Below are 23,310 nucleotides of genomic sequence, written 5' to 3'. Positions count from 1 at the left end.
AAAAGCAAAATCTAATGATCTAAAATGTATGTGCTAGACTAGTGCTTATACATTATTTGCACTGCAGTGCAACTAGTAAAATAAAAGTTTCTTTTCTGAACAAATCCACTGAAGGATTCACCATGTTTTTTTCACCATCATACATGCATCTCTTTTCATTTAAAATGCATGAGTCGTGATAGCACAGTAGAACAAAGTGTTTGAGGTCACGTGAGAACAATGTGATGGCCTTTTAGACTATTGACGTGTCTGCAGCACAGAGGTGCCAGTCCTGAGGGCAGGGTCAACATCTCTTCCCTATAGATTTGATCTGCACTCGCCAAATCGTTATCATGTCAACAATGGATGCTTGAGTGTGGATCAGAATGCCAGTGAGACACAGACTTTGTGTGTGATTGTGCATTAATGACCTTGTACACGCTGGAAGGACACTTGTGTGTTGCTTGCCTAAAGTTTTTTTCACATCAGTTAATGCATGCACAGACACATTTTATTTTAAATGACTGTGGTTAATGTAACTTTTTATTTCTTCACACTCACAGAAACAATTGATGCTGAACACTTTGGTTATTTTCTTGAAAAATTAATTTCATTTACGATTGGTACTGTATGTTGTAGTGCTGAGATGAATTGCTATTAATAGGGCAGCCGTTATGAGAGCAATAAAAAAAGCATAATCAAATTACATTATCTTATTATCTTACAGATCAATTTAAACAAAAGTATTTTAGTGGCTATTAGTAATAATTAAAATCATTGTGTTTTTAAAATGTACTAACAGTAATGGTAATAAGAATACATAGTGAAGAGAACATGAAGTGCAGATACAATTACTACATTCACAGGAAGAAAAAAATGAGACAAGCATCCAAGTGTCCATCTTTGAACTCCAATTACAGATTTATAATGAGAAAATGATAATGAATGATAAATGAAAATCTATAATGCCAAAAAAATACATTAAGGCCCGGTTTCACAGACAGGGTTCGGACTAAACCAGGTTTAGCCCATAGTTCAATTAGGACATTTAATTAATTTTTATAAACGTGCCTTAGAAAAAAACATTATTGGTGTGCATTTTGAGACAAAACAAAGGCACTGATATATTTTTAGCGTTTAAATTTCTTTCAGTTGAAACAGTTCAGACTTCAGACTAGAGTCTAGGACTAGGTTTAAGCCTTGTCTGTAAAACCGGGGTTGAATGATTGGTAATCTTTGTTTAAGGAGGAGAACATCTCTTATGTTAAAATTTGCATAATATAATTTTTTATATATGTGACCCTGGACCACCAAGCCAGTCATAAGTATTTTTTTTTTTTTATTGAGATTTATACATCACCTGAAAGCTAAATAAATAAGCTTTTAATTGATGTGTGATTGTTAGGATAGAACAATATTTGTCCAAGATATTTCAAAATCTGGAATCTGAGTGTGCAAAAAAAATCGAACTATTGAGAAAATCACCTTTAAAGTAAATGAAGTTCTTAGCAATGCATATTACTACTCAAAAATTAGGTTTTGATATATTTACAGTAGGACATTTACAAAATCATAATGAAACATGATCTTTGCTTACTATCCCAATGATTTTTGGCATAGTAGCATGGGTATATTTGTGGCAATATACAACAATTAATTGTATGGGTCAAAATTATAGATTTTTCTTTTATGCCAAAAAATCATTAGGATATTAAGTAAAGATCATGTTCCATGAAGATACTTTGTAAATTTCTTACCGTAAATATATCAAACTTCGTTTTTTGATTAGTAATATGCATTGCTGAAATCTTCATTTTGACAACTTTAAAGGGAGATTTTCTCAATATCTAGATTTTTTTGCACCCTCAGATTTTCAAATAGTTGTATCTCGGCCAAATATTTTAAAAATATTTTGTTTTCAGATGATATATAAATTTCAGTTTCGAAAAATTGATCCTTATGACTGGTTTTGTGGTTCAGGGTCACGTATAAAATTTCAATGTGCTGTGGTTCAAGATGTTTCATGAGAATCATCCACTTCGTTTATGCTCTCTCTCTCTTTGTGCAGATACACAGAGGTGGCGAATAACGTCCAGAAGGAGGAGACGTTGTTAAGTCTGCAGTTCGTGTTGCTGGACTGTTCTCCACTCAAATTCTCTCTGTTGCAACATTGTAACGAGTGGCAGAGCAAGTTCACACAGCTGCTCAGCCTTATGGCCAGTGCCAAACTAAAGGAATTGCGCAGCTTTCTGCAGGAAAACGCACTCAGGTGTGTATAAGAGCTCTGTTGCAAAATCCTACCTCGCTGTCTGCTCTCTATATAAGCAGCTGGGATCCTAACTGAAATGAAACCTCATAAGTGACCGATTTGAAACGCTCTTCATGGGCAGCGACCCTTTTAATGGTCACTCATGCATGCCACAGCAATTAACACCCCTCACGTGAAGAGCATAAGAGACTCGACAAACCTCTCTGTTGATTCCAATAGAGTCTGGCATTAGCATGTTGCTAAGCTAATGGCCTGACACTCCAATAAACAGTTCTATCGACTGGCAACATGAGCCAGTGTTATTTTAGTATCACTGACATACTGTTATAGTTTTTAATTAATATTTTGATTTAGCAGTAGTTTTTATTTGTTTTTATTGTAATGCACTTTAAATTATGGCTTTTTTTACTGAAATAACTCCATCAGAGCACTGTACTTCCACAGCATTTCAACATGCTAAAAACAACTCAGAATTCTTTATTAACTTGGTTGAACCTTCGTTTGAACCTTCTGTAATATTTGCATATGAGTCCATCAGTTGTCCTCAGTGTGAAAAGATGGATCTCAAAATCACACAGTCAATGTTGAAAAGGGTTCAAATGCACAAAAATGCTGAAAAACCAAATAATCCAAAATATCCAAATATCTTATTCAGGTCAGTACTAAATAAAAAGTAACATGCATTTTGTATGATCCCTATTATTTAGGTAAAATAATTAATATTGCAGCTTCTGCAAGGTGTATGTAATCTTTTGACTTCAACTGTATATATGACTAGTTCTAAGTTATTGTGTGGCATTAAATATTTACCATGTGCATAGAGTCATTGACTGTGTGTGTATGTGTGTGTTTTCAGGGTGTCTCAGCCTCCTCAGACTCTGCCGGAGTTGGGAGAGAGTCTAAAACTTCTAGAAACTCTCCAGTCAGATCTGAGTAAGATAGAAAGTCAAATTCCGCCCATCCACGAGCAGTTTGCCATCCTTGAGAAATATGAGGTTGCCGTCGACCCCGCTGTGAGTGTCACGCCGTACACACACACACACACACACACACACACACACACACACACACACACATCAACGTGAGAGATTTTAATGTTATAGAATAGGAAAACACACACACACACACACACACACACACAAACACACACGGTCAGTAGGATGACTGCCAGTGCTGTCTCAGACCCTACTGTGAGCTTCACATCCCAGCATGCCACTTTTTCTGTAGGTCAGCTCGCTACATGGGCGGCACCGCAGGCCTTTGCTTTCTGGGACCGTGGGTGTTCTGCGTGGCGGGGAGTGCTGGGTAGAGCCATCAACCTCCCACATACCCCACGGCACATCACAACCAATTAGCCTTGAGAGAATGTTTCAGAACGCCATGGAGCCTCACCTACAGCAGAAGTGACCGTCACGCTGACATCCTGCCCTTGACTGCACTCTGCCGCTCTGTTTCTTTCTTTCTCTCTCTCTCTCTCTCATTGTCCCGTAATGCTGCTCCACCTCCTGCTGGCGTCTCTGCGCTGTTTATTCTCTGCTCTATTAAAAACGGGATTGAAAAATTCTTTTTTCTGTCTCGCGCTGCCACCTCTCTTCACGAACAAAGTCACGTTGTGCCGAACTGTATCAAAGAGGACAGAGTTTTCGTCCTACTTTTCCTTCCCTCCTCTTTCATTCTTCCATTTTTCTTGCACTTCTTTGCTCGCTCGCTCCCCGTCTAGTTTCCATTGTGTTTGAGTTACCTTGTGATCGTTGATAGCTCTGTGAAGTCTGTTGTTTTTCGGTTTGATCTCCTGCCATTCCTTTCCTGCATCTTTTCTTCCTATGTTCTTCTCCTCCCAGTATGTATCCAAAAGCCTTTCCGTCTCGATTCAGACAAAGTTGGAGTTTTGGCACAGCCGATTAACGCTCTAAATCAACACGTGGCATACACGCTCGACGCTCACTGTCATTATTTCCCACAACCCCAGAATTTCCAAACGTGGGCGGCTGCTGCAACTTGTTGAGAACGGCGGGATTGTTTGGATTGTTCCTGCAAACAATGGCGAGCTCCTTCAGGTTAATGAGGCCAGGAAGCAGCTTTGTGCAAGGAGAAATTTGTATTCGAGAGAGAGATGGTTTCAATAATATCACACTCATTCAGTCCAAACACATACTACTGGCCCCTGCCAAGGTGCCCCTTCAAAATCTCATCTCCTGCTCTCCACGGACCCAGCGTGACTTTCCCTCTCAGATCCAGCATGGAGGAAAAATACGACATTGCGTTTCTCAGCGCAGAGCCAATTAAACATGTATGATTGGTTGAAGTCTCCAAGGCAGATTTATCAAAAATTTAGCACATTTTAACATTTGCTAATTAGATTTTCTTTACGTTTTCGTCAGGCACAACGGAGAGAGAGAATGGGCGTCATCAAACCTCTCAACACCCGTGCTCCTGAATTCGTTCTGCTCCAGCGACGCACTTCAGCATGTGCTAAATGCTTCAGTAAACCAGACTTTACGCAAATATTGACTGGAGATCCCCGATGGATCTTCACATGCTGCTTAATGGCTCGCCTTAATGCAGAATTGTGTAAATGTGTGTTTTCTGTAATTGCCGGAGATGCAAGTGTGCGATTTAGCCAGTGTGTTTGATGGAATCCATTATAAACGCTGACAGACGTAAACAGTCGCGCCTATAAACATATCACAGAGGCCTTTGGGGCAGATAACGGCCCCTGCTGGTGTCTGTTCGAGTGTGTTACTGTACACGTTGTGTGTTGCCGTCCTGAGATGAATGAGGCACTTTTCAAAAGATCAAATATCTCGTAAATCAAAGCTGTCGCAAGTGCGCGTGGATCGTGGGAGTCCGGGTTTGTGAGCGGAGCTGGGTCCGAGCCAGAACTCACACTCTGCTCAGGAAAGAGACCTACTGACCTGCTGAGCTCCCAACTGTGAAACCACATTAATAGCACATTGTGAGAAACATGCTCACTTTGCTAACTTTTTGGCCAATAGGAATCCATTGAACTTTTTTTAGAGCGACAAGCTGCTCTCTAGGGAAATGACAGCTGAATGTGCAGTTTTTTTAATCATTAACCATATGCATCTGTTTGCTGTGTGTGTGTGTGTGTGTACAGGTCCATTTGGCAGCAGTGTAGCCCCAGATTCTGCACTGCAGCAGGTGTCTGAGTTGTGTGCCCAGTTGGAGGCTCTTAAAGAAGAGGAGCACAACATAAGCTACGGTCTCAACATCTTTAATATTGAACAACCGCCCTCTAAAGACATCCTTGCTCTAGAGAAGGTGCCTATTCACTGCTGTTACAGTAATAAAAACTTTTCTTTATACAATACATCACAGACACAACACAAAGCAGCACAGAGCACGAACAGGCGATTCACTAGTACTGTGTGACAGCAAACTGAACAATATTGATACTACTGGTGAAGGTCGCTTCTGGTTCAGTGTACCGTAATGTTTCAGATTGTGTTCTTCATGTGTGTGTGTTTGTAGGATGTGAATTACCTGCAGCAGGTATGGGAGATTGCCCAGCAGTGGGAGGTTCTGTGGGACGAGTGGAAGGGGGGTCACTTGGCCTCTCTAGAGACCGAGGCCATGGATAACACTGCCCAGACTATGTTTAAGCAACTCCACACACTCAGCAGAGTGTTCAAGGCAAGCCAATATACCCTACACAACTGGTGTAAACTTAGCTTTTGTCAGTTCAGAGGCCAAACTGACATTTATGGGAGTTTCCAATAAACAGTGTTAGTCTTCAGAATAGTACAGAATTTGTTGTTTAGCCTATGTAGTGTTAAACTATATACAGTTACATTAAAAATGTGTCAAAATATAACACTAAATAATACATACACTACCAGCCGAAAGTTTTTTAACAGTGGGATTTTTAATGTTTTTTAAGAAGTCTCTTCTGCTCACCAAGCCTGCATTGATTTGATCCAAAGTACAGCTAAAACAGCTAAAAAAAGCGAGAAAAAAAAAAAAGTTAAATATTTTTTTCTATTTAAAATGTTTTCTGTTTGAATATACAGTGAGGTCAATAAGTATTTGATCACCCTGTGATTTTGCAAGTTCTCTTACTTAGAAATCATGGAGGGGTCTACAATTTTCAGCATAGGTGCATTTCCACTGTGAAAGACAGAATCTAAAAATAAAAATCCGGAAATCACATTGTATGATTTTTTTTAACAATTTATTTGTGAATTATTGTGTCAAATAAGTATTTGATCACTTGAGTCAAAAAAAAATTAATATTTGGTACAGAAGCCTTTGTTAACAATTACAGAGGTCAAACAGTTCCTGTAGTTCTTCACCAGGTTTGCTCACACTGCAGAAGGGATTTTGGCCCACTCCTCCATACAGATCTTCTCTAGATCTGTCAGGTTTCGGGGCTGTCGCTGAGCAACACGGAGTTTCAGCTCCCTCCAAAGATTTTCTATTGGATTTAGGTCTGGAGACTGGCTAGGCCACTCCAGAACCTTGATATGCTTCTTACGGAGCCACTCCTTGGTTTTGCTGGCTGTGTGCTTTGGGTCATTGTCATGTTGGAAGACCCAGCCACGACCCATCTTTAATGCTCTGACTGAGGGAAGGAGGTTTTTGCCCAATATGTCACAATACATGGTCCCATTCATCCTCTCCTTAATACAGTGCAGTCGTCCTGTCCCCTGTGCAGAAAAACACCCCCAGAGCATGATGCTTCCAGCCCCATGCTTCACTGTAGGTATGGTATTATTGGAATGATAACTCATCATTCTTCTTCCTCCAAACACGGCGAATGGAGTTAAGACCAAAAAGTTCTATTTTGGTCTTATCTGACCACAGGACTTTCTCCCATGACTCCTCTGGATCATCCAGATGGTCCCTGGCAAACTTCAGATGGGCCTGGACAGGGGCTGACTTAAGCAGGGGAACCTTCCGTGTGATGCAAAATTTTTAGATTCTGTCTCTCACAGTGGAAATGCACCTATGCTGAAAATTGTAGACCCATCCATGATTTCTAAGTAAGAGAACTTGCACCGGAACAAATCACAGACTAAAATTATTCCAGTCTTCATTGTCACATGATCCTTCAGAAATTATTCTAATATGCTGATTTGCTGTTCAAGGAACATTTATTATTATTATTATTATTATTATTATTGTTATTGTTATTATTGTTATTATTATTATTATTAGTATTACTATTATTATTATTATTGTTGTTTATGTATGTATCATGTATACATTTTTTTTCAGGATTCTTTTATTATGATGCTGTTTTCAGCATCATAATAATAATAAATGTTTTTGGAGCAGCAAATCAGAATATTAATATTACTGTTTTTGCTTTACTTTGGACCTAAAAACTCAAACTTGGTGAGCAGAAAAAGACATAAATAAATGTAAAAAATATAACATAAAAACTTTTGACTGGTAGTATAAATATTTATTTTTTAAAATGTGTAAATACATTAAAAATATTTAAAAAGTTTGAAGGTTTTGGGTCAGTAGGATTGGATGTTTCCACCAAAATATCCAGCAGCACAACATATAATAATTTAAAAATATATATTTCTTCAGCTCCAAATCAGCATATTAGAAGTTGATGGCTGCCAAAAATACAGCTTTGTCATCACAGAAAAAAAGTGACATTTTAAAATATTAAAATAGAAAATGTTATTTTAAATTGTAACAATATTTCACAGTTTTTGCTGTATTTGTGATCAAATAAATACAGCCTTGGTGAGCATAGCATAATTATTTCATGATGTCAAAAATAATAATAAAAATAATTTAAATAGTTTGTTTACCCTTTTTGATTTGCTAATGTACCTGGAAGTTCATATTCATATTTTATGTCTTCAGCACAGACTTTTTTCTTTCCAGGTGTGATAATATGGGTACCATAATATATATATAAATAGTACAAATAAAATTTATCAATATGCACTGTTAATTTGTACAGATTTAATTAAATTAAATTTAATTAAGCACCACAATTAACAGGTTGAGTACTAAGACCTTGTAGAGACCCCTCACATTAAAAAAATAGCAGCCATCAGGACCCACTTAACTGCTATCAGCGGCGTCAGTGATGTCTCAGTGTCTCACTCATCTTCTACTGTACTCACACACATACTGATGCTACTTCATTAGGGTCCAGCAGAGACTCTCATTTCTTCGTTTCTCTTTGTAACTGTGATAAAAGCCCTTTTGTGTAGCTAATTACCCTTTAAAGCTAATTTAGCTTCTCTTCTCACCAGCTTCTCATTATCCTGACATTTAGCTTTAAGCAGATTAGAAACACCTGCTTGATTCAGACCCTTTGGGTGCTTTTCCACTGACAGGGGATCAGTCCATCACAGCACAGCACTCAGCATTTCACACTGCAGCCTGCAGTGGATTCCTGACTATTACAAATGTGTGTGTTCTTTCAGGACAAACACTGGGAGGTTGTGGACTCCTCTAAAAGCAGGATCACGCAGTTTAAGAAAATCATCCCGCTGATCGCAGACCTCAGGAATTCAGCCATGAGAGAGAGGTGGGGGGCTCACACACACACACACACACACACACACACACGTGTCCTCAGCATAATGAAGTGTCATTCTCACACTAATCCTCCTTATCAAGAGTGGTCCCTGACAAAATGACACTGTCGTCTTTCGTGTTGTCTCTTCAGCGGACAATCGCTCTTTGTAACTTCTCTCTGTTCGGGATATTGCCCTCTGTAGCTCGTGACCTGAGGTCTGCTGTAAAGTCTGGCTGATAATCATCAGAGGTTTGGTGCCAATTGCTGTTCTAGGATCAGCTGTAATCCCACACTTTGACAGCCAGCCCTCAGTTACAGCTCGTCACCTCTCTCCTTTCTATCACGCAGAGCGTTTGTGCACTCCGGTGCCATCCCTGCCGAGAGCAACGCAACGTTTTCCGTACTCGGTTTTTCTTCTGCCCTGTCATTCGCTCCCTAAGCCATCTGATTGGATCTGGCATTCCCAAAACAACAGCCCATCGGCCCCAATCAGGCGTGCTACAACAGCCCTGGTGGAGACGGCAGAGACAGGCCTCACGTTCCCCTGATGACAGCCGACTAATCACACTGATGTAACCCTCTGAAAGATCCCTGTTAGCGTCTCCCGCTGGCCGGCGCAGCACATCAGGGAAGCAGATGAAAATAAACAGAGCTCCAGCCTCAGAAGTCCATGACCGACAGAACAGGAGACAAGAGGAGCAAAAGAAAAACAGGCACTCGTAGGAGAGTTTGCGTCCCAGAATGCTTGGGCCCGATCTCACAGGGGCCAGTCATTGGCAGGATGTTTTTTTGAAATAGCGGTGTGGTGTTTTGTTGTGGATCAGATGTACTGACGGTCTCTGTGGATTTCTTTTGAGAGAAGACAACAAGCTGTGCGTCATGGCTGCGGGATCTCTCACGGGAGAATTCAATCCTTGCGCTGTCGTCGCCCGTCACACCTGTTTATTATGGCAAAATCTGACCGTCAACATGACCAGTCTTTTGTGACTAAACAAGGCAGTGGACTATCTTTCTTTAGCTCTCGAAATACTCCAAATAGCACACATTCTCTGGAATTTTAGCTTGAGAATTTCATTAGATATTTTGATTAATGAATTGCCAACCTAATTTCTCCTAAAGGCCTGCCCTACACAATAGCACTCTTCTAAAACTAATTGAGCTGTATAAGCATGTTTATATAGGCATGTTGACCTATATACACATTGGATAAGATTATCTATTTTTAATTACACAGAACTTTGTCTTATAATACTGAAGAGTATTTAAAAAAGATGAAATATTGTTATATATAACGTTATACACCGTATTGTACTCATCTACTCATCAGTAGGAAGTAGGAAATCCTTTCTAACAATATACACTACCGTTCCAATGTATTGGGTTAGTAAATTTTTATTCTTTCTTTTTTTATTTCAACTTTGAAATCACAGGATAAATTACATTTTAATATATACAGTATTTAGATCGAAAACAGACTTGGTGAGCAGAAGAGACTACTTCAAAAAACAATAAAAATCCTACTGTTCAAAAACTTTTGACTGGTAGCGTAAATATGTAATATAAAAATATGTAAATACATTAAAAATTTCAAAGGTTTTGGGTAAGTAGGATTAGAAGTTTCCACAAAAATATACCAGCAGTGTCATAAATTATGCTGATTTATTTGCCAGCACAACCGTTTCCATCATGTGACATTTAAGACTGGAGTAATGGCTGATGAAAATTCAGCTTTGCATCACAGGAATAAATGATATTTTAAAGAATATTAAAATAGAAACCATTATTTTATATTGTAATAACATTTGGCAATATTACTGTTTTTTTCCCCTGTATTTTTGATCAAATAGATGCAGGCTTGATGAGCATAAGAAACTTCTTTAAAAAACATTACAAATCTTACTGATCCAAAACTTTTGAACGGCAATGTATGTGTTAGAAACATTTTCTAAATACTTATCTGTATTGAAATAAAACTATTCAATCATCTATTGCCTAATCCTCATGCATTTATTTTATTTCAGCGCAGTGTGTTCAGTCCAGCATAATTAACTTGCCTACCTTTACAAAAAAAAAAAAACCTTCATGTCGGAAACTGCGTCTATGTTGTCTTAAAATGCTGGCCTGTAGGCGGCTCATTAGGTTTTGGAATAGATCAAATGGCTTTGATAAAAGGTTTTTCCGCCCTATTTGAACTCAGATTCATGTGTCAATGTCAAAGCGTCTTGGCCAGTCTGATTTCATCTTCAAAAATCTGTGGATCTGTTTATTTTAGACACTGGGATCAAATAAGGCAAGAAGTGCAGCAAACATTTGACCCGACCCATGCAGACTTTACTCTGGAGAAGATTGTGGCGTTGGGCCTGGACCACCATGCTGAGCGGATCAGTGACATATCAGGAGCGGCCAGCAAAGAGCTCTCCATAGAACAGGTATGATATCCCTTTTCAGAACTATTTCTTTCTCCTTTGGGTTCATTATTTCCTTTTGTCACTTCAGACTTGAAAAGATTCTTCAGTGAAAGATTTTACAGAGAACAGTTTATAAGAAAAGAGTTCTTTTCTGAATCTTCAGAGCAACAAAGAACTTTTTCTCATCGGTTTTTGAGATCGCCACTGTATGTGGTTTATTCGAAATGAACAATGTCCTTGTTATTAGTTGTTAGGTTCTTTAGATCAGTGTCTTGGATTTGTGTTTTTTTTAAAGCAAAAGATAAATCAAATTGTAGTTTTCAAATTGAAAACTACTGAAAATTTCACTTAAAACATTGTGGAAAAGTGGACCTCGTAGAAAACAAATAAATGCTTAAAAAGCATTTCAAGTAGTTTGAGGCTATAAAACCCTTTTCAAATATCTGGAACCTTTATTTTAGGAGTGTCTTCTGTTTGGTTTCTATCACTTTTGTCTTTTTGAATGACTGTAGGTTCATCAAGGTTCAATTCTCTCTGCTCCTCTCACAGTGCAAAAGCTCCTCAGAGGTTTAGTATGTTAAAGAGAAAAGGAAAGTCACTGTCAGGAGAATTATGGTCAGAGGTCAGGTTTGGAAGGTCAAAGATGATATCCTCAGAGTAACATCCGGTAGTCAGACCGAACCCAGCAGAGATTCACAGCAGAGAGCTCCAGTCTAAGAATCTGGCAGCAGTGCAGATGTGGTTTTTATTAGCCAAAGAGTTTGAATGTAAAGGCAGTGGTGTTCAGGAGTACAAAGCTATCAAACTGCTTTAGGGCTATACAGTCAGATTTTTATTAATTTTAATACTTAGGCCTGTTTCACACAATGCATTTGTGGTGCTGCAGGCATATGTTCTTTTTTGGGTTCCCATTTGGCATCCATATTACAGCTTTTAAGCATATGAGCAGCAATAAAACTATAAAGTACTTTTGCTGCATGTCATTACTGTATATGGAAGTCTGTTTCTGCCTCACAGTAAAAAAAATAAAAAGGTAACTATCCAATAAACTTTATAATAAGAAATATAATCACATTGTGAAGTCACAATTATGACAAGTATTTTTACAATTTCGAGTTTTAAAGTCACATTCACAAGAAATTAAGTAACAGTTAGCTTTTTTCACTATGTTTGAGTTTTTTTAATAAGTTACTGTTTTTATTTAGCAAGAATGCAATAAATTAAAACACTGTTACAAAGGTTTTAAAAAATAATAAATGCTTTTCTTTTGAAATTTCTATTCATAAAAGAATCCTGAAAAAGAATGCACATTAATAAATTAAATGTTAAAATATTCAAATTCAATATATTATAATATAATATATACAATATAAAAGTGGTTTTAATTTGTAATATTGCACAATATTTAACACGTTTTTAAATAAATGCAGTCTTGATGAGCATAAGAGACTTTAAAAAAAAAAAAAAGCGTATCAACTATTGAACTATAGTTTATCTATTCATTTCATACTCTGATGCAGAAACAGGCTTTTATAAAACTCATCAGAAAAAATGTTGAACGTACTGTAAACCTTTTTATTAAAGCTATAGTTTATAATATTGGCTTTTATGAAGCAACATAATACTGAGAGAAGTATAAGTCTCCCATTGCTTGAAAAACCCTGATGCAAATTCACAAAAAGCACTTTTTATTCAGTAAAGATTGACTGAATCCAGACACTTTAAACAGTTTAAAGCTGCGTTTTGTGTCCTGTGTAAACCATTTGGATATAAATGTCATTGCACCTCCTCATGTAAATTAGATTTCATGGCGATCAAGTTCGTAATAATTCTCAATGGCCCACTTTCGATGTCCATTATATTATTTGTATTATAATTTATGGCTGCTATTGGAGGAAATGCGCAGTGTAGTAAACCATCAGTCACTTTATTTTCTGAGCAGAGCTGTTACGCAGCAGAAATGCTTAAGAATACGTTCTGGTGCTGCAGACACAGGATGTGTGAAACAGGCCTACGAGTCGACTGGTTTATAGTCCTATTTTAGACTTGAAAAGGAAAATTTCCTGGACTGTGTTCAGTAATAGCTCAGTACAGTATGAGCGCCGTGCTGCTGGAGGCGTCTGTCCCCAGGCTGCAGGCGCAGGTCATGTGTGGCGGCCACAGGGGAAATGAGCCTTGCGCTTAATTTCCTTCAGCGCAGCCTTTACTGCCCCTGCAGAGGAGAGCTGCCCTGTCCAGCTGTCAGACTGTGGGAGGCTGCACTCCTCCCCTCTCCTACTTTCTTCCTCTCTTTCTTCTCGCTTTCGGCCCAGGGAGATTCCCAGACGTTCTGCTCTGCGCTCGCAGAGGTTACAACAACAACAGCTTTGGTTCGAGAGCGGCAATGGGAGAGCAAACCCTCATAACCCCCAAAGCACAGAGCGGTTCACCTAGAAGTCACTCGCAGAGAGAGAAAAAGAGAAAGACAGATAGAGTGTAAATGAGAAGCATCGTTGGCATAGTGCTTGCCTGGTGTTTTTGGAAAGACCCCGACTCTGACGTTTATTATTGGGGAACTTTGCAGGGGCCACGATTAATGGTATTTTCCTGTCACTAGTCGTCAAATGTCCTTACAATATAGATGGCTATCTTTTTAGCTCTAAAGGTGCGGTCGCATGTAATTTCCGGCCAAATTTTGTGAGCAAAAATGATTCATTGTCTATTGACCCTTCGCAAAGACTTGTTCCACCACACATCATGTTCTCACGCAGTGAAAAATACATTGTGGAGCAAAGAGGACACTGACAGCGTGCCAACAGACAAGACAGAGCAAGTTACTTTTGGTATGAAACAAAGTCTCAGCTTTCAAATTTTGTAAAAAGTTCAAATAATTAATACAGTTTTTTGGCTCTTTAATGTTTCACGATAGATTGTTATAGTGTCTCAGTTCAAGTGGCACATGAACCATTAATCTCTTAATCTTTACTAAATAGAACATGAAATAAACATGAATGAAAATCAGAAGGTATTTTGTTTCAACCGTTGGAAGATATCAGTACATACAATTTTCCAAGTTCAAGTTCACTGATGTTAATCTACTCCTGTCTGGTTTGTTTGTTGGACAAAATGGAAAATTTGGCATTATTATTGGTCAGATCACTTGCCAATCAAACTTACTGCAAGGGGGCAATAGGCTTTATGCCGAACGTCACATGACCAACCCCGGAAAACAGGTCTCATTGCTTCCGCTTGTCGGAGAACGTGTTAATAGCCGTAATAAATAATGGCGATATCGACGGACTTTTAAGGTAATCAGTTAAACAAGCCAGCTGTTTATTGTGGACGTTTCATTCGATATTTATATATAAATGTTAGTGAAAAGAATAAAAATTTAAAACTTTTATATATCAATCCACATATGTGATGGACATTGGTTATGATCATTTTTAGTGTCTACTTTGAATGAATCTTGAGTAAATCATGTTCATATTTAAAGAGGGATATGCAAAACGCGTGAACCGGAAGCAACGAGACCTGTTTAGCAGAAAACGGAAGCCTGTTGGGCATGAAGCCTATTGTAAATAGTATAGCCATTTATGATTCACAGCTCATACGGAATTTACTTTCAAACAGCTTTATGTTGATCAACATGGACTTGAACTTCAACCAGTTGCAAAATCTGCATGGCAAAATCATTCTCTGATCATATGGATTTCTTGAAGTGGATTTTGTCCACTAAAATTCGCAGAATGTTAATATGACTTTAATACAACAAAATCCCACCTAGATTGGCAGCTCAATTTTTGAGAAAAAAAGCTCAGCTTTTGAAAAACAATCAAAATAAGAAGCATCATACAAAATGCATGTTATTGTTTATTTAGTACTGACCTGAATAAGATATTTCACATAAAAGATGTTTACATATAGTCTACAAGAGAAAGTAATATCTGAATTTATCAAAATGATCCCGTTCAAAAGTTTACACACCCTTGATTCTTAATACTGTGTGTCATTACCTGAATGTTCCACAGCTGCGTTTTTTTGTTTAGTGATAGTTGTTTATGAGTCCCTGAACAGTTTAAACTGCCTGCTGTTCTTCTGAAAAATCCTTCAGGTCCCACAAATTCTTTGGTTTTCCAGCATTTTTGTGTATTTGAACTCTTTCCAACAATGACTGTATGATTTTGAGATCTACCTTTTTTTACACAGAGGACAACTGAGGGACTCATATGCAACTATTACAGAAGGTTCAAACACTCACTGATGCTTCAAAAAGAAAAAAACATGCATTAATAGCTGGGGTGAAAACTTGGGTGAACAGAATGGAAATGTGTAAATTTTTCTTATTTTGCCTAAATATCATGTTTTTTTTTTATTTAGTATTGCCCTTAAAAGGCTACAAAAGATAGTTACATGTTTCCCAGAAGACAAAAAAGTTACGTTTACCCTGATCTTCACATTCAAAAAGTTCTATAAGGCTCCTAATGCAACAATTATTTTCTCTTGTGGACTATATGCAAACATCTTTTATGTGAAATACCTTATTCAGGTCAGTACTAAATAAACAATAACTTGCATTTTGTATGATTCCTCTTATTTTGGTAAAATAATTACCATTTTGCAGACTCTGAAAGTTTTAAAACATTTTACAAGACCTTTGTCTCAGAAAAGTGTTTAGGTAGGCAGCTCACTGTTTTAAAATGCAGCTAGAGCTTAAATCTTTAAACGTACCTGTGATGCCCAAAATGCAGCAAGTGTTCAGGTGTGCTTGTAATGCCTAAAATTGTTGTTTAGGTAAGCAGCTCACTGGGATTTAAAAGACAGACGGTGTTTAAATGTTTGAATGCTGCCCAAAAATACTGTCTATGTAGGCTGCTTGCTAGGTTTTGAAATACATACAGTAAATGAGAAGTTTCATTGGCACATGTCTGGATTTTTAGAAAGACTCCATCTGTGATGTTTATTGTTGCAGGGGCCCCAAACAATGTTCTTTCCCTGGAACTAGCTGTCTAACAATGACTGCCCTTCCAGCTCTTATACAGTGTGGCGTTCAGTGCTGAGGTGGAATGTGTCTGGAAAGATTAGTGCTAACATTAAAAAGCCTAATGCTGACCTCTGATTTTCAGACACTGGAAGACATCACAAAGACATGGGAGGAAACGTCTCTGGACATCACACCCTACAAAGACAAAGGTCACCACAAACTGAGGTGAGAAGCCAGAGGCTCCAGAAGGTCAAACGTCAGAAGTTTGCAGACACTTGGGTGCTCAATAAGCAGAATCTTAAAAAGATTATAATGATGATTCAGCATCCTGAGGTGGCAGAGATTCGCTATCCACCTTATTTTTCAATGCAGAAGTAAGCTGTTTTCTGGTAATGTGTGAGACTTTTAGTTCATAAGCCACCGTAGGGAAATAACAAGAAGAATAACGAAGTGCAGTAAATGATAAAACTGTTTGAACTACAAACCATTGTGTTCATAATTAAGATAATACATTAAAATAATATGTTTTGAACAGCTAAAAACAGCTGGAAGCTAATGACACCAGAAGCAAGACACATAAAATTTACAAATGGCGGCCCACTCTTACGGGAAGAATCACGTAATTATCCAACTAACAAGAAAGTATTTTATTTGATTTTATTCACAATATATTTAAATTGCAGTGTAATTCCCTTCAGAAAAAGAAAGCACAAGAACATAAAGTTAGGCTGCGCAAGTCTTAAACACTTTGTTTTCCCTAGCAGCTTGCTTCAGCCTACAGCCTCCACCAGCAGATTTTCCATCTTAAATGGGGATTTGTCCTAATTGACTTTGCCTAATTGATATATTGGAATGGTTTTCCTGCGACATAATTGTACCATAACTTTCATACGTGTCCAGTCGAGGGGTAATTGCAGAATTGTTTTTTTTTGTTTGTTTTTTTTTGTGGCAGACTCCCTGTCCACCTAGGGACTGTTACTGGCTTCATCCATGCTGTTACAGCACCATAATGTGAATATATTAGTGCCAAAAAACAAGCCATAGCCTAAAAAACACCATTCCTCAACATGATGGAGTGCCCTGCTGCAGGGGAGAACCGCCACGCGTGAGGAGCCAGTAACTCCACATTATCATATTACTCTGTGTGGCACATAGAAAGAATGAGCAAATGAGACAGAACACTGGCTGTGTTTTAAAACCTAGTGAGCCGCCTGCTGCCTACTGGACAGAAATTTGGGCATTACAAGCATATTTAAATGTTCTTATCGGATTTATTGCGCCTATGATGTGGAAAAATGCTGTTTAGATAAGCAGCTCACTAGGTTTTGAAAGACAGCCAGTGATCGAATGGACCTTTGATATCCCAAAATTCTGGCTAGGTGTGTAGCTCAGTTGGTTTTGAAACACATCCAGTGTTTAAATGTACCTTTGATGCCCAAAAATGCTGTCTAGGTGGGCAGTTCACTGGGGTGTGAATCACAGCCAATGGCCGGACGACAATGCTCTCTCAGAGAGTCCGGTTCAAATCCGTGTTTGACAGCAAGCCATGTTTTTATACACGGACTAAATGGCTTATCAATGCCAGGGCACCTTGAGCTCTGACACAAACATAATTACTATCAATCTCCTTAGAGAGCAGGACTCAGAATGGCTGCTTTAAGCCTTCTGGGCAAACAAGTCAAGGGTCCAATAGACGTAGAACGTAACAACAGACAAGAACGTAAACTGATTGTCTATGAATGAATAAATACTAGTGGGAAAACTCATTCTTGTGTTTAGATGAGCTCAAATGATGCTGTTGCTCTTTTGGGTTTGATTGAGACCGTTCGGGAGTTTCACAAAGTGTTTAGTGCTCACAATTATACAAACGAGCTATGAGCAGATAAGAATTTGAGAGCACGCTTTGTGCATATGGCAGCCGCACAAAAGCTCTAATCTAATAGAATCATTTGTACAAGCAGCCTCCTTCCCAAGGGCTGAAAGTTTTCTGGAAATGCCTACAGGCCTGTTCGTATTTAGCTGGAAGCAGTGTGTGTGCGTGTACCGGCGTGTTTATGTGCAAGTTGCGTGGATGTGTCGGAAACGGGTCAAAAGCGATGTTTGTGAAAGTCTTTGCCTGTTTGTCCGTTTTGATGTAAGAGCAATTCCGTAGTGTTGGTTTGTTTTTATACGTCTCTACGGAGACTTCTCATATAGATTTTTGCGTGCTTATGTAATATTGCGTCAATACTGTTTTGCGAGAGTTTGTCTCTGGAGACAATTTGGTCTATGATATTTCTTATGTGAATTCGCTCATATATGCTCACACACACTCACACATAAGCATTTATATATGAAGAGTTGAGATGCACAAGCCTCTAAACGCTGTTTGAAATGTTCTTCTAAAATGAGCATTTTTTATGTTCAGTTAATTCACTTAATGACAATTAAAAGAACCTATTCATCACCATTAAAGTGAAATTCTTGCACCTACACACCTGATACTGTTCAGAAATGATAAGGCAAAGTCCTCAAATTTATTTTATTATTATTATTATTTTTTTTTTATCAAATGTAAATTCATGTCCCAGTCACATTTTCATGGTTAAATAAACATTTCACATTTATTCCAAAAAAATAATTTAAGGCAGTAACAGTTTGAACAAATTTGTTTTTTGAGCTTATGTTCAGCTATTATTTTAAATAGTTATCTTTTAACTATTTTTGAATTTTTCAGAACATCAGTCATCAAAGCTTGGTTAATATTTGTCACAGACACTGAAATTTACTTTAAATTTCACCAAGCTTATTACTCACTGAAAACTCCCACAGATCATGTTTTCAGGCCATTAGTCTTATTTTGATGTAACAAAGTGATATATCTAAGTGTGTGGGTTGTTTACCTACTTTTCTCAATTAGTCTTCCCATTAGGGCCATCATTGTTCATTCAGACTGATTTGTGAATGCGGAATGAGCACAAACAAAAAAGGCGGGATTTATTGCATGAACCAATCAGAGCCAAACATAACCTGTCATATCACGATGGAGGCATTGCCTCCTCTCATGTGACTTCCCCCATTCATTCTCAATTACCCCCCACCATTCATCTTTAGCAACATTCATCTTTAGCGACTCTTTAAGGTTGGAGGGCCTCCTTGCCATCACCCTGATCTTTAGCTCCCTCCACAGATTCTCAATTGGATTTAAGTCAGGACTCTGGTGGGGCCACTGCAAAACGTTAATGGTCTTGTCTGCTAACCATTTCTTCACCACTTTTCTGGAGAAGTGGTGTCGTCATTGGTCTGTGTCCGTGGAACCCAGCGGTGTGCAGTGTCCGTTGAACTGTCTGTCTTGAGATGTTGCCACCAGCAGAGCCCAGATTCATCAGGATGGCCTTGGTGGTGATCCTTGGATTCTTTTTTACCTCTCTCACTATCCTCCTAGCCAGCACAGGTGTCAATTTTGGCTTCCAACCACGTCCTCTGAGATTTTTTACAGTGCAGAAAGTCCTGTATTATTTAATAATACTTTGCACTGTAGCCACTGGAACTTCAAAACATTTAGATATGGTCTTATAGCCCTTTCCTGACTTGTGAGCAGCCACAATGCGCAGTCGCAGGTCCTCAGTGAGCTCCTTTGTCTTAGCCATGACTGTCCACAAACCAACAGCAGAGAGCTTCTGTTTTTCTGTTGATTAAAACAGCTGTTCCCAATGAATCAAGGCAGTTTGGATGCTTTAAAACAGCTTGGACTATTTGGAATGGTATAGAACTTTGGATTTTCTCATAGACTGTGACAGTTTGCAAAGGGTATGAATAATTTTGGAAATGCCTCTTTTTGTTCAAATGTAAATAAAAGCTGAGAAATATTTTTCCCACAATGATGCCTCTTGTACATGTCTTATTATCATTTGGGAGAAGCCTGTGTCATTTCAGGTAAAAAAAAAAAAAACAAAACGTGCTGGTTGAATAAAAGTAACTTTAAGTCAGAATTTGCCAGAGGTATGAATAATTTTGGGCTTTTTTTAAAGAAATTATTTAAATTAATACTTTAATTTAGCAAGGATGCTTTAAAGATGCATTTGTAATGTTACAAAATATTTATATTTCAGATAAATGCTGTTCTTTTAAACTTTCTATTCATCACAGAAACCTGAAAAAAATCTTCTCATATAATCTAAAGTAATAATGCTAAAAAAAAATCAGCTTTGAAATCACAGGAATAAATTACATTTTAAAATATATTCAAATAGAAAACAGTTATTTTAAATAGTCAAAATATTTGAAAATTTTACTGTTTTTGCTGTACTTTGGATCATATAAATGCAGGCTTGGTAAGCAGAAGAGACTTCTTTAAAAAACAGTAAAAGCTATGTTCTTGTTTTTAATAGATAACTAAATGTGTTTGTACTTAGCTACAGTTTTGGGGCTAAATTGTTCCTAAATGTTAACTAAATCTGACAAAACCTCTCTGTGGAGACATTCTCAATTGGAAAATCAGTGCATAAATAAGGCAAATACTAAAATAAATATGTTTATAAATTCAAAAAAGTTTCTTTTAGGGCTTTGAATTAGTCATTCATTTTTATCTGTGGTCTCCGGTAAGATATTGATTAGCCTGTCCTTCTGTCCTTCACAGCCTTTTTTAGTTAAGATCAAATTAAATACCTCATGCATTCCCATACTGTCTAAAAAAGTCTGTGTAGGAAGCAGCTCAGTTGAAAATGTGATCGTGTGTATGTTTAGTAATGCGCTAATACGCAGAGTCATAAAGACTGCAGCTCTCTGTGCTATAAGCTGTCACATGCGTCATGTCTCACACCCACCTGTGTTAGGGGGAGAGAGAGAGAGAGAGAGAATCACAGGGGGTGGTGTCTTACTGACAGGTAGGCACGGGGAGAAAAAAGCGAGAGAAGGGATATATAGAGAAAGAGAGGGAAGATTCATATTGCTTATTTCTAAAAGCTCAGATCCTGCAGAACAGAGAAAGGACGTGGTCTCTCCCTCACTCTCCACCCTTTTTAGCACACATACCTCCTGGTATTGTTTGTCCCCGTCAGCACTGCAACAAAAGGTGGACATATGCTTTATCTTTAGTTCTCCCTCTCTCACTTTTCTTTGATCACTCTATTTCTTCCTCTGTTTTTTTTATGTCGGTGGGGTGTATGCCATATCAACAAATACTGTGTGTTTAGTATTCAGCGGTGGGGTTGTATACAGGGGACAGAATCAATTCCAAATTACTCAGGCTCTCAATAACGGACAGCCCCGTCCGCAAGGAGAAAAGATGATTAATGATGATAGTATTCATGATAGAAGCTGAAGTGTTCGCACACACAGATGGAGCCGTGTGTGCGTTAATGGTCCTGCAGTGAAGAGGCTTTCTGTTTGCTGCCGTGTACTTATAATTGAGCGTTTCCACACATTTAGCAGGACGGAGTGCAAATCACCTGTAATTACCACCTACAGCCCCGCATTGTGCACACCGCACACACACCCATTGGATAAATACGGTGCATAGAAGCATCTCTTTGCCTGCCCTGCAGTTGCACAAGTGACAGTTCTGCAGAATATGCGGTAAAACCGTCCTGCACCGAAGGTTCGACTGACCATTGAGCAAATGACGCAGTACAAACCGTGTATGCAAACACTTTTAGCATATGTTAGTTTCTGTAATTAAATTAGACACATACACTTCCTTACCAGCACTGTATTTTATTTATGGCTTGCTACAGTGCACATTTTTGTCCTGACGCACATATGCTGCTGTTTGGATGCACACACACAGCTGCAGATGAACGTCCCAGCCCAGTTTTGCTGATGACTAGGTATTTTGAGAGGTCATGTCCTCTTCTATGTTTTTTTTCTGTTAGTACACTATATAATTTGGTTGGTGTGTGTGCGAATTTGTGTGATTTAGTAGTTATAGACTGTGGGATACCCACATAGACAGCATTTTTAGACATCAATAGCTTCAAATTGAACATCGGTGTATGTTGAAGAAACAGCCTAGGTGGCACTTTACTTGCTAAGCAGAGCATAGACATAGAAGCAAAGCTTCACATTCTAACTCGCACACGGTCGCTTTCTTGAAATGATCAGCATTCATTGCTTTATAATGGCTTTAAGGCTTTAAGCGTGACTCATTGGGCCAGGGTAGTACAACACTGCCACCTAGTGCGTGTGCATATGTGTGTGTGTTTATATGTGCTTATGTGTATGATGTGTGCACGTGTGTGCGAGATAGAGGAAGCAGGAATGCCCTGACCATCTGCTGCACATTAGAAAGAGACCCTCAGCCCAATTCAATTAACATCCTCAAGCCCCCTGATTGGGCTCAGAGAGAAAGAGAGAGATGGGAAGAGAGATAAAGGCCATTGCAGGAGTTACTACCCTGCAGTAAATATGACTTTCAGCATTCTCTGATGAACTCTCCGCATGACAGCGGGGCGAATGGAAAAGTCATTGATCAAACACACACACATGCACACACGTACACACACACACACACACACACACACACACACACACAGAGTAGACTCATTCAAAGAGGTTACGGAATTGTATTTGCTATGAAACAGAGGGAGGGATGAAGAAATCTATGATCTATGGAGATGTTTGAAATTTTGTTTTTAAAAAAAAGGCATTTAATAATGGAGATACAGAAGGAGTGTTTAGTTGGTGATTCTTTTCAAATGTGAACCCGGACCACAAACTAGTCTTAAGTAGCATGGGTATGTTTGTAGCATTGTATGGGTCAAAATGATGGATTTTTCTTTTATGCCAAAAATAATTAGGATATTAAGTAAAGATGATGTTCCCTGAAGATATTTTGTCAGTTTACTACAGTAAATATATAAAAACTTAATTTTTCAATAGAAATATGCATTACTAAGAACTTAATTTGAACAAATTTAAAGGTGGTTTTTCTCAATATTTTGACTTTTGTGCACCTTCAGATTCCAGATTTTCAAATAGTTATATCCTACACTCAAAAAAATAAGTCATTGGATGAACTCAATTTAATTGAGGGCAGGATTTCCATCCAATAAATATGTGTGACCCCAACTCATAAAAAACAAATTCCTGCAATAAAATGTAATTGAGTTGGGCCAACTCAATTTGATCAAATATAGTTTCAATGAAATTGATACGTTTATGAAGTAATTATTTTATGCTTGTTGAACTCAATCTAAAA

General features: G+C 38.2%; 2 protein-coding genes across 2 annotated transcripts in view; both read left to right on the top strand.

Annotated features, from left to right (window-relative positions):
- The window catches only part of LOC141332155 (dynein axonemal heavy chain 2-like), a 326,684-nt gene that overhangs the window by 175,487 nt on the left and 127,887 nt on the right, over nucleotides 1-23,310 (top strand). The gene's annotated exons all lie outside the window — the stretch shown is intronic.
- LOC141332466 (dynein axonemal heavy chain 2-like) overlaps nucleotides 4,289-23,310 on the top strand; it is an 86,497-nt gene continuing 67,475 nt past the window's right edge. The window contains exons 1-6 of the mRNA XM_073837601.1: nucleotides 4,289-4,463; nucleotides 5,367-5,530; nucleotides 5,741-5,902; nucleotides 8,668-8,771; nucleotides 11,035-11,191; nucleotides 16,276-16,358. Of these exons, the coding sequence (XP_073693702.1) occupies nucleotides 4,289-4,463; nucleotides 5,367-5,530; nucleotides 5,741-5,902; nucleotides 8,668-8,771; nucleotides 11,035-11,191; nucleotides 16,276-16,358 (845 nt within the window). The remainder of the gene's footprint in view (nucleotides 4,464-5,366; nucleotides 5,531-5,740; nucleotides 5,903-8,667; nucleotides 8,772-11,034; nucleotides 11,192-16,275; nucleotides 16,359-23,310) is intronic.

This window comes from Garra rufa, chromosome 3 (assembly GCF_049309525.1).
Source record: "Garra rufa chromosome 3, GarRuf1.0, whole genome shotgun sequence".
NCBI classification, from domain to species: Eukaryota; Metazoa; Chordata; class Actinopteri; order Cypriniformes; family Cyprinidae; genus Garra; species Garra rufa.
The sequence above is the reverse complement of the archived record's forward strand: the minus strand, read 5'-3'. Positions and strand labels throughout refer to the sequence as shown.